Genomic DNA, 12,675 nt, shown 5'->3' on the forward strand with positions numbered 1-12,675 from the left:
AAAAAAAAAAAAATGTTTAAATTATTATTATTCTATAAGTAATTGAGTGGGTTATGATAAAAAAATCACCCTGTATATATATATATATTTACGTGTTGTTATATTATATGTATATTGAAACATTAAATGTAATGTCATATGTTATATTAAATATTTATAGTTAATCAGTTTTTAAAATAATGAATTAACTTGTGTTGGTGATCACATATAAAGCATGCATATTACAATGAACACCAGTGAACTAATAATAAACTAACTGAACAAAACTTATTAAATTGGAAACAAAATTTTGGAATTACCTATTAGCTATAGAGAAAACATTAAAGAGACATGATATCAAAATACTAATATACTAACTAACTAATATACTTACTATTGATAATTATGTTACTGAACAGAAAATAAAAGTTACTAGCTCTGGATATAGTGAATTAACAGAATCAATTATGAGATGCTTAATAGGTCTCTGATTTATCAAGGTACTGAATGTTATTTTACATTAAAATTTACCTTGATAAATTGATCACTTATGGCTGATATTATTTAATATAGTTTTAATGCTAAATATTACAAGAAATTTTAATTAGTGTGTCTGAAATTTCAATATATATATAAAGTGGTCCCAAAAAATTAAATGCACTGAAAATATTCCTGAACAATGGTTTAAATAAATAATGAGAAAAAAGATAGTTTTGTAGTAAACCAAACAAACAAAAGTTTTAACAAAATATTAACTAAAAGTTGCTATTTAAAATACTGCAAAGATAAATTAAAAGTAACAATAATAATAATAACATCAAAAAGTGTTGCTCTAACAGATTGTTCGAAAAGTTTATAATAAAAAAAAAATGAATTTATAACCATAAAAAATATGGTATTGTTAGGATTAATATGCACTCAAGAAATTTTATAAATAATATTTACAGTAAATTTATTAGTAAAGCTCGAATTTTTTGCATTTTTATCGTAACAGATCATTTAAATAGAAGTCATAGTAATCATTTCTAATTAACTTTTGGTGTTTAAAAAGATTCTACAATTGAAATATGCAGAACTGAATTAATTTTAATGATTTACTTTAACTAAAAAAACCAATGAAAAAAAAGTTGTTAAAAAGCTATACTCAATTAAATGAGTTATAAATTTTGATTATAATTGTAAAAATCCATTGTTAAATTCTGGTGAAACTAAAAATTATTGTTTTTAAAAGTGATTTATATAGCAACATGTTACCAAAAAATTTGAAATATTAACAGTCTATAACATTCCAAAAATTTGTAATGTTATAGACTACTAGTAACATACACAAATAGAGTTAAAAAATAAATAAATTGCAAAGTAAAATTATTTACTTTTGTAGTTTAATACTTTGATTTGATTAAGAGATTTTTTTTCAATATTTGAGGGTAATATCTTCAACTAAATACGAATTATAATCATTTAACATATCGTTGAAAAAAGTAGGTTAATTGAGGATTGGAAAAATAAATTGCAGCCATAAAAAAAACACATTGTAAAATAATATTAATATTAATAAGAAATAGATAATAAGAAATTTCTTCTCATGAGGGGAAACTGTAGTGATGGGATCCTTAATATTTATTGAAGTGAATGTGTTAGTGAAATGTGAATTGAAGTATTTAATGAATCTAAATGAGATAAAAATCAAATGATTTGAACATTTTTCTAACTTAAAAAAAATGCAAAATATTAATTGCCACAGGCAAATTCAAACCTCGTACCCAACCGTGAAAGACACAAGTGTTACCAATTTGACAACTGTTCGTCGCTTTCGTCGATAATAAAATTAGCAATTTAAGCTAATTCAAATTTTAAAGTTACTTTTTCAACTTTAAAAAAGCAAAAAAATTTAAATAAGTTTAACTATTTATGTCTTATGAACTTTATTCTAAATAATAATATAAGCTTTAATTTAAAATTAAATAAGTGTCAATATTTCCGGAATATTTTCAAAAAATAACATTGAAAAAGTTTAACTTGTGTGCAAAAATTGTTAGATTAAATAGGTTTAGAGTCAGATTTTCAAAAAAATTATTTTAATTTTTTCATTTTTCAAAAAGTTATGGCAGTTTTAAGTATTAAAATATTTCATGTTAAACAGTGATTTTTACATAAAAATTATAAGTTTCGTTAAATTCAACAGCTATTTTTCTATAGAAGAAAAGGTGTCGGGACAATTTTTTTTTTTTGAACTTATAGTATTTATTGTAAGCTTTAATTTGACATATGTTTAAAGAATGCAGTATTTCCGGAACATTTTCAAAAGTTGAAAAAGTTCTACTTTTTATACGTATTTTTCAAGTTTTGAAAGCCCACTGTATAAAGGAAAATTGTCCTATTTAAATAAAAAGTATGTTAAATTAAAGAGGTATATATATAATGTATTTAGAAAAAAAAAATTTGTGTTGATACATATATTATTCAAAAAGTTATAGCAATTTAAAGTTGACAATTTAAAATCGAAAATTTTAACACAAAAATAGCATTCTTTTTAAACTAAGGCAACCATTTTTACATAGAAATTTCACATAAATATACCAATTTTAAAAATTGTAATTTATTTGGATATCCCCCCATTTACGAGAACGAGAAATTTTTTTCCTTTTTGAAGGGTAATGATTTCAACTAGATACGATTTCTGATCTTTTGACAAATTGTTCATCAAAATCGGTCAGTGAGAGCCGAGTAAAAATGGCAACAGACAAAAAAAAAAAAACACATTGTGGTAAAATTAATACCTTTTCAGCTTCGCATCAAAGCTAAAAATGTACAATTTTGTTCTTATAATTTTTTTATCCATTCAACTTAAAAAAATGACTGGTCAATAACAACTTTTGGACAAATACTTCAATAGTTACTCTCATTTTCATACTTTGGCGAGAGGTAGAGTACAGCCAGGAAATGAATAGTGATAAAAAATGCTGTACTCAGTCCTGACCTTCAGTCATTAATTTAATTTGTTAATAACTTCTGAAGTACTGGTTCAAAAATTGTTATTGACCAGTCATTTGCTGAATTATCTCAATTTCTATTTTATAAGCTAGTGTACCTAGCAAGTAGGTTGCCTTTAAAAAAAATATAATTGATATCCCTATGTTATAAGGGATGGACCTACAAATTGTATTATAACAGATAAATGGAAATACATATGTAACTAACAAAATTAAAATTTCAAAAATCTTATTATTTAAGAAAAATTGAGTGGCTAGCGTTAAAAGAATCATTCTGTACATAATATACTTAACAAAATAAAAGCTAACGTATAATATAAGCACTATGTTTCTCTAAAGAAAAATACAAACATTATCCTAACATTTTTACACTTGCTTATTTCATAATAAAAATTTTAATTAAAACTTACCGCAGGATGATTTTCGCCTAAGGTTTTTTCTCGGATAGCTAATGCATCATTTAATAAATTGGCTGCATCTTTATACTTATTTTGATCTCTTAAAAATAACAAAAAATTCAATTACACTTTTCATATTGTCAAAATATTAATAAAATTCTAGAGATATCCAAAAATACATTAAGTAGATGGAATATTCAAAGGCATACTTTTTCTAACTTAGTTCTGCTATTCATTTGAACATATAAATCTATATAATTAGCTTACTTTTTACAACAATATAAATATTTGACAATAAAAATTGTTCCTTTAACATGATAAAAATGTGTGAAGAAATAATTAGATTTTTCAGTTACTTTATTATATTCAGATGAAAGTAATGGCTAATATGGGTATATTTCAATAAAATTATGTATAATTTATCATTTTTAGCAATATTATATTATCAAGGACTATAGTTTTCTGACTTTAACTTTATTCAGATTACATGGGTGTAGTTTGAAAACAAATTCTATAAGGGTTTTAGTCACGTGCTTTAATATATAAGTCTGAAAAGAGAGCAATTCCATTACATTACCTTGTCCCACCCTAAAAGTACAAAGTTTATTTTTGGAGATACAAAAACGTCCATAGAGGCTGTAATCTCTCCAGCCCTGATACAATCGACTCCTATACTAAAAGATAATCTTAAACTAGGAATAGAAATAACTTTATGTCCTAACTTTGCTTAAAACAAACCAAAGAAATTTTTTATTTATTCTGATATCTACCTGTAAACAAGTGCTAAAATATTTAACATTGTAGCAACATCCGGGTGATCATGACCAGATGTTTTTTCTAGATCTTCTAAAGCTTGTTTGCACAAAGGTACAGCAACTTCATATCTGCCTTGAGATGCATATTGTATTACTAAGTTATGTAATGTTCTTAAACGAGCAGGAATTTCATAACCTGCTCCAGCGTTAACTTGCTGTGCAAATTGTGAAGGTGGTGTTGGTGACAATGCTTGAATTTAATTATTAAAAAATAAAATAAGAATAAGAAACTAAGGAAAACAAATCAAAATGAACTTAAAATAATAATAGTAACATAATGTTTAATAGTGAAAAAATGATAATAAAATAAGAGAATAAATTAGAAAGAAATTTTTTCAAGTTATTATTTAATATTTAACTTTATAAAATTATATATATATATATATATTTAATAACACATTATCATTTATCATTAACAAAGTTTGGTGAATTTTAGGAGGATAAATCCTCTCAAAACTCACCAAGAATTCACAATGAATATATTTGAAAAATAACTGATTTTATAATTTTTGAATAGTACACTTTAGCTACTTGCAAAAGACTAACAATGCATTCATTAATTTCATTCAATGTTGCTTTCTAACAATTTAAGCGCTGTTTCTATCATTTTTTTTTGTAGTAATATTAGCCTTAATTTTTGCAGGTTTAGAATCATTAAATAGATAGTCATTGTTCTTTTCAATGTGCTATAGTCACCAGGGATTGATGGTTGGTTATCGAAAGTGTATCAGAAATCATGTGAAAAAAAGGCACCATACTAAAACCTACGACCCAAAAGTTAGTAGTAGAGACTAACCAATATACCACCTAGCACTTTTAATTCACATTCTAGTACACTTCCATGAAAGTTGATATACATCATAACAATATATTTAAGGGGGTAGGAGAAAAAATGTTTTAACTTTGTGCATGATAAGAATAACTGCTTATACGTGTAACTATTTAACAATGGCATGACAATTATTATTTTTACTCCCAGTGTAATAATAATGATTAAACTTTAAATTACTGTTTCTTTCTTCATTGTCATCATCTGGAAATAAATCTACCACTGGATCATCATTTTTAGATTTTTCTTGTTTGTTTTCAGTCTGATCTTCAGTCTAAAATATAATAAAAAATATTAAAAATGTAGTTCTTTTTTGACTTATTATGTTCACAACTATTTTAAATAAATATCATATATATTTTTCGTATATACAAAAAAATGAGTTGAGCAAGTAAATATGATAAACAACACATGTTTTTAGAATATTCAACCTATACACAGTTATTAAAAAAAATGTTACTCTTATGAGATGTGTTATTGATCAACAATTTTTCCAAATTATTTTGATTATATCTGATGAAGATAAATTATATTTATTAATAGGCATTTTTTTGACAAACTTTATATTAGTTATTTTCTAACTTATGTATCATAAAGCAATTATATACTGTCTGACTTTTATAAGTGTGCTGTGAAATTATTTTATATAGACTTACTGTTTGTCGGGAGGTTAAGTTGGCACTGCTTCTGTACATAGTAAAACAAAGTACTATGCCATGAAGTCAAAAAGGTTAGGATATACTGTCTTAAATTAAACATTTATTTAATATAAGTTGTTATTATCAGACCATAAAAATAAACATACATCAAGCATAATAACAATAGAACGATGTTGATAAAATTAAATTTTTAATTTGATTTTTATTTTACATAAAAAACTTTAAAAATAGCTTCAAACTAAGATTATTGATATATTAGGATGCTAATAAAAAAATATTTGAGTAGTTAACNTAATTTTGATATTGATATTAGATATTTTGATATTGGTAGATTTTTGTAGTAATTATTACCTTATCAGCATCAAATTTGCTAATAGACGCCATGAATTCAAGATGTTTATTTTGCTCATCTAATAATGCAACAGCTTGTTCTGATGCTTGCAATTTTTGTTGAGTGTTTGCCAATTCATCACGAAGCCATGCGTTTTCTTGACATAGCCTACGTACTTGAGTTCTTAACTTTTGTTTCTCCGCTTCAACATTTTGAAGGTGAGATGCTAATGCCAACATTACCTAAATATTATGATAATTTTAATTAATTTTTTAAAAGCACTTTAACAAAAGGATACTGTATGATTGTGTATTAAAAAAAAAAAAAAAAAAATGTACGTATATATAATTTTTATTTGAAAGAGCCTACATTTAAAAATTCAAATAACTATTATAGTACAGTTAAGTAACATATAATACAAAAGCAAGTTATTTTTGGTACCGAGATAACATATTTTAATTGAAAACCTAACACATGCCTATACACATTACTTTTTACCTAACTGGTTTCAGATTTTATACTCAAAATTTTAATATATAACAATTTATTTAACTTCTAAAAGTTAATTAGATTTTTCTAATCATCTGTTTCATGAATGTTTCACTATTTTGTATTGATTAGTAATAATAAATAGAAATAAATATTTTTTAGAATCTTTTACCTGAGCTTCTCCTAGACCTAATTCAGTCATATCCAATGTTTTTTGGAGCATCAATTGTTTTTCTTCTGGTTGGGTAAAATTTTGACCTGACGGATTATTGGACGCAATCAACTCATTTTTCAGAGCTTCTAATCCCTGAGCAACAGTTTTAATGCCAACCACCATTTCTTCTTGAGACATCACAGTCATTTTGACTATCTATTATTATGCCATATATACAATTAATTCAATGCTAACTTATAAGAAAAAATATAGCTGAAAAAATCTGAGTTAATTATTTACAAATAATTAATAATTTAATTATAATTTGTACCTACTTGGTTAGTCTTTACATAAAAGAATAAAATCAGACAACAATTTTTTTTTTTAAAATACACATGAGTATTTAAAAACTAGTATTCAAATTGTTAATGACAAACTATATGGATAACAGTTAAAATAATACTATAATAATAAAATACTCAACAACGTTCTAAAATAATGGAATCTTTCACAATATTCTTTACTTGATAGAAATTTGTCTGCTTAGGTAGATTATTTGATTGGTTGTGGGTTGGTGACATCACTTTACCACATATCTGGTAACCACGATTTCGATTTGTTTGAGAAGAATGTATCTTGGTAATGTTCACAAGTTGATAGCATATATTATAATACCAAATATTAATGTGATGTTTCCATCAGTACTATCAGATTTATTTGTTAGAGAAATACGAAGAAGTTATTTTCACTTTTCTCGTTTACCATGTTTCTTTTGTAAGAAAAAATGTTTTATAACTTTTTAATGAAACCCTTAAAAGTTGTATTTGGAAGTAATCAAATTAAAAATCGTACATTTAGTACTTGGTTTAGTGAGTTTTAGATAGGGATAGTATATAAATTATAATTATTGTAATTTATTGTTAATGTTAATAATAATAAATTAATACTCTCACTTATTATCAAATTGAAATAAAAGTACCAATCAATACGTTCTCATAATGATACAGGAGCATCATTAGTGTACTTGAAATTCTATGATATTTTTATTGTGTAAATCTAAAATGATTTCTCCCTTTATTAATACCTTTTAAATTCATCCAACCCTAGCGATCTCTGTGATATTTTTACAACCCAAAAAAAGTTTAGTTGAAAAACCTGATTAAACCGATGCTTTACAAAGCCCGAACATCAACACAACATGGCTTACAAAAGCCACCGAAGTATTATAAGTGTGTTCCTTTCAGATTAAAAGCTGATTCTTTATCATTTCTGAGAACCTTTTTTAAGTACACATTTCTAAATTTTGATACTATTTTAATAAGAATTCTTGAAGGGGGAGTAAAATGTCACTTTAAAATCTCTTACTAGTTATGTCACTAGACCTGAGAAAATCATATTAGCAGTCTAGACCTAAAATACTTTCTCATCGAAGCTGAAAAAAAATTATCTCTTCAAATATCCAGAAAAATGGTATATAATATAATATAAAAATATTTTTAGGCGAGGGAAAATGATAAAAATTCCAAAAATTCTGTTTAAATTCCGCCTAACAGTTTCATATCCAGGTGTGACTAAAATAGCTACACAGAGAAGTGGTCATTACCCCTTCCCTTTGATTAAAAAATGACTTAAAAATAAGATTACTAAATTTTTTTGTATATGAACTTTCCATTGAAAAATCTTAGGTATGCCACTGCTACTTATGCGGCTTATACACAAGTTGAATAACAATAAACCTAATTTTAAACTTTTTTAACTATAAAAATATAGTTTTAAATGTACTATTTAAATTTTCCATGTTAGACTTCATAATACGTTCACGCGTAATTACAAGAATTTTATTATTATTTTCGATCAATTCTGAAATAGGAGATTCATATTTTTCACCGTCTTCCACACTTAAAGTCCCGTATAATATCTTTTGTACTTGTTTAAATTTAAATTTTTTTAGCCTTCTAGTTTTGTCTATGATTTGCGAAGCCCACATGAATCAAAATTAAAGAAGTTTAAAGATTCAATCCTTTACTAAAACAAAATTTGAAAAATCATATTATAATTATCATTTTTAACATATTTTTTTCAATTAGCAAATAATAATATCGGATAAAATTTGTAAAAATATTATCATAAAGACAAATAATTAATCATAACAAAGTATTATTGAAAATAAATAACTTTAATTTGAAGATCGTCAAAGAATTGTCATTATCAAAAAATATTGGTAAATTTACAAAAGTTTCATCGTGCTACGAAGAATCGCAATAAAAATTGATACATAATATCGATAGTATCAAACGTACTGTTATCTACCGTATATTGGTGCCTTGGTTGTTGTTTGTCAAATCGCATCTCTTATTATGTTTTAAGATTTAGTTTTAAGTTATAACACGTTTTTTTCTTTAATGTGGCTAAGTGTTTTAAAATATAATATTTTTTGTTTTTATAATTGGATTCTTAAAAACATAATTGTAATAAAAAGTAAGTAAAAACTATGTGTTAAAATTCTGCTATCAGTTATTTTTTCTTATGATCGAAAGTAATTATTTATAAAATTTGAAGACATTGGGGAAGAGTAACATTCTCTTGTATAATAGTATACATACTTTTACAATTTTTCCATTCTTATTTAAATTTTTTACTTTGCATTAATACTTAAAAATCATTTTTTTTTTAAATCTAGAACTATTTGTTGCTCTCATACTTCTCTATTATGAGAAAATTTTTTCAGGTCTTTGCAAGTTCTTTTATTATCTATAACACAAATTCTGCCTTTGGTATTCCTGTTGCTATGTGGCCTTCAACATCTTCAATTATTTTCTTTAAAAAGCTTTCATCTCTTAAAATGTGTCCTATTATCTTATTTTTTTTGGACTGAATACATTTCCATAGTTTTCATTTTTATTTTATCTTATACCTTCTCATTTGTTATCCTCTCTGTCCACGATATCGTAAGCATTTTTCTGAAGCATCACGTCTCAAAGACTTCAAGACCATTTTTTTTCATTGATAATGTTTCACATTTAAAAAGTCCAACACTCCATGTATAACTTTTCAGGAATATCTTCTTTATCTCCAAGCTAACATTAGTAGTTAATATATAACTTTTGTCTTAAAAAGCTATTTGTCGCCTATGCTATCCTGCAGATTATAATTATTTTGCTCTGCCTATCCTCTGTTTTATTGCTTCCAAGATATATGAAATGTTGTATTTGACTTATTTGTTTATTTTCGATCTTAATATTGAGTTGGACAGAGTTAGTTTTACTGCATAACTTTTGTTTTCTTTTTGTTAAATTTCATTCCATAATTATTTTTTAATATTCCATGTAAGTAAGTCATTCTGCGTACAGTTATTCTAGGTATTCCTTCTATCTCTTTACCTATTACTCAGCTGTTAAAAGTATTTCACCCGTTTTACTTTATAGAGCATTCCCATTGAATATTCTTATGCTAAATAGTTTTTTCACAATCTCAAAAACCAAGTCACTTCTTCCTTTTTCCAATTCTTCATCTATTGGTACACTGGTTATCTCACCATTTTCCATTGGCTTCCCCTTTGCTTTACTTTGAATGATATTTCTAATTAGTTTGTAGTTTTATTGACTTTCTATATCCTTTTAAACTTTCTACTTTCATTTATTATTTCTACAATTTCTTATATAATTCAGGGCAAAGTTTTTCATTTCTTTTGTCTAGTCCATAATTTCTTACTATCTATCTGTCATTTTATTCTCCTACTATTAAAATTTTATACTTTGACCATGTCAAATCAATATTGTAAATGCTTCTATGCTCCTCCCATTTTTACTTGTTCTTGCTAAAACATGACTATTTATTTTAAACCAAGCTATTTAGTCTGTCAAATCTAACTTTGTTTTTATTTTATTCACATTAATAATTTAAAATTAAATGTTGTTAAGATGGAAAGAGGAAATCGAGGATCAAGAAGATCTAGAGGTCGACCATTCATCAGAGGTTATTATCGTGGAAGAACACGAGGTAGAAGTATACTTAGTAGTAGAACACCAGATCCTCGAGAAAAATTTGAAAGCTATGATGACAATGAAAAAAGTAGTACTCACGAAGAAAAATCATGGAGCTCGCCATCTGATAAACGTCATAAAACAAGAGAAAACTCTCGATCACCTTCCAAAGAGAATAACGATAATAACAATGAAAGAAATTCACCTTCAGAGAAAAAAGAATATTACTCTGATGCTAAGTATCATAAGCATTCATCAGATTATCCTTTTAGAGATCAAAGAAGACCATACCAAAACAATTATTGGGAAAGAAGTACTCGTGGAAGACCTTACTCTCCTCAAAGCCAATATCGAGTGAGACCTTATCACTCTCCTACTAGAAATTCAAGACGTTACTCTCGGACTCCTGAAAGACGCCGTTCACATAGTAGATACCGTTCACGCTCTCATACATCAAGTCGATACCGATCACATTCACGTTCAAAAAGTAGATCTAGGCGTCCATCTCCTTCAAAACATAGATCACCTAGAAGAAGATCTATATCAAGGCATCCGAAAACTTCAGATGAACACAACAAATTTTCAGATAAAAATAAAATCATTAGAAATACTTCCGATAATAGTAATGATTCTGATGACTTTGTTGAAAAATTAGAAGCTTCTAAAAATTCTAAAACTCCTAGGAGAATTGAATATTCAGGTAATGATGATGATGAGTATTGGATCGAAAGTGGTAAAAAAAATGAAAATATTCCTAAAGAACCAAAAACACCAGGGAGATCTAATTTTTCTTCTAGAGCTCCCAAAACTCCTGGTCGATTAGAACTTTCTGCTAAAGATGATGATAATTACTGGGAAAATTCACAGTCTTCTAAAAGTGCAAAGAAAACCCAATATTTAAATACTTGGGACGATTCTCCTATTCGAGAAGAACCTTTTTCAAAAGCACCAAAGACTCCTGGTAGAAAAGAATTTTCTTCTAAAGATAGTGATGACTACTGGACAAAATCTTCACCAAAAATTAAAGAATTATACTCAAAAAAAAACAAAAATCAAAATTTATCCTCTATATATGTACAAGATCTAGGTTCTTCTAATTCAGAATGTGATAATTCACCTAAACAATCTAGATCAATGTCAATAACAAATTCTGATAAAAGCGACACACCACTATCACTTACTGAAAAATCTAGCAAATCTACTAATCCTAGCAGTATATCACAAACATCTATTTCTAAAATATCTAAAAACATATCTGAATCACTTCCTCCAACAATAGGGTCCGAAAACTTGTTGGGTTATGGTTCTCACTGGACAGGAATGTCAAATACATCTGCTTCATATTTACCAACTGATAACTTTTCTCAACCTCAAGTAACACAGTTTACTGGATATCAACATCCAATAGTTGTAAGTTGCATAAAAACTATAATTGTTGATATTAATAGTAGAATTAAACATTTTTTTATTGGGTTTTTATGTTTAATTGTTTTCCTAAATCTGGTATTTGTATGAATTTTATGCTTAATTATATTTAAATATATTTAGCCACTATCTCTAAAAGTGAAGTATTAAAAAATTAGTTAAAAGTTTCTAAACGGATGTGTGTGATAATATTTGAATGCAACACTAATCAGACATAGCCAAAGTCTTATTTCTAGGGGGACAAAACAAAAACTTTACCCTCACCACAATATTATGAGGTTAAACTTTATTATTATAATATTATGAACCCTATGGACTTCTTATTCATTCTTAATACTTTTTTTGGAAAAACCATTTGATAAAATTAAAACAGTAGCAAGTTGAATAAAATTTGGTAAATAACTTAAACCTTTATCCATTAAATAAAAGTTAGAATCTGCTTTCAGATAAAAATGGTATCTTAGTGGCTAATCTGTCCCCGGGATTAGCAATCACACTTTTGAAAAAAGTGTCAGTAATCACATTTTTCATATCTTAATCAGTTAACATTAAACCATAACTATTAATTAGTATTTGATGTAACACTTAATGCTAAGTTTTTCCATATAGCCTCAAAATTC

At 26.2% G+C, this 12,675-nt stretch overlaps 2 protein-coding genes across 8 annotated transcripts in view; one reads left to right on the forward strand and one right to left on the reverse strand.

Moving 5' to 3' along the window:
• The window catches only part of LOC126894237 (kinesin light chain), a 30,727-nt gene extending 23,547 nt beyond the window's left edge, over positions 1-7,180 (reverse strand). For 2 of the 7 annotated variants that reach the window (XM_050665091.1, XM_050665092.1), the window contains exons 1-6: positions 6,983-7,179; positions 6,666-6,863; positions 6,025-6,246; positions 5,195-5,288; positions 4,141-4,375; positions 3,383-3,470 (exon numbers count right to left, since the gene is read on the reverse strand). In XM_050665091.1, coding sequence (XP_050521048.1) covers positions 3,383-3,470; positions 4,141-4,375; positions 5,195-5,288; positions 6,025-6,246; positions 6,666-6,854 — 828 coding nt within the window. In that variant the 5' untranslated portion in view covers positions 6,855-6,863; positions 6,983-7,179. Of the gene's footprint in view, positions 1-3,382; positions 3,471-4,140; positions 4,376-5,194; positions 5,289-6,024; positions 6,247-6,665; positions 6,864-6,982 lie in introns of all 7 variants that reach the window. The other 5 variants (XM_050665098.1, XM_050665093.1, XM_050665095.1 and 2 more) reach the window with 5 other exon arrangements.
• The window catches only part of LOC126894232 (NK-tumor recognition protein-like), a gene marked incomplete in the record, with an annotated part of 135,127 nt that overhangs the window by 7,922 nt on the left and 114,530 nt on the right, over positions 1-12,675 (forward strand).

Source organism: Daktulosphaira vitifoliae, unplaced genomic scaffold (assembly GCF_025091365.1).
Source record: "Daktulosphaira vitifoliae isolate Bord-2020 unplaced genomic scaffold, ASM2509136v1 Scaffold_1, whole genome shotgun sequence".
NCBI classification, from domain to species: Eukaryota; Metazoa; Arthropoda; class Insecta; order Hemiptera; family Phylloxeridae; genus Daktulosphaira; species Daktulosphaira vitifoliae.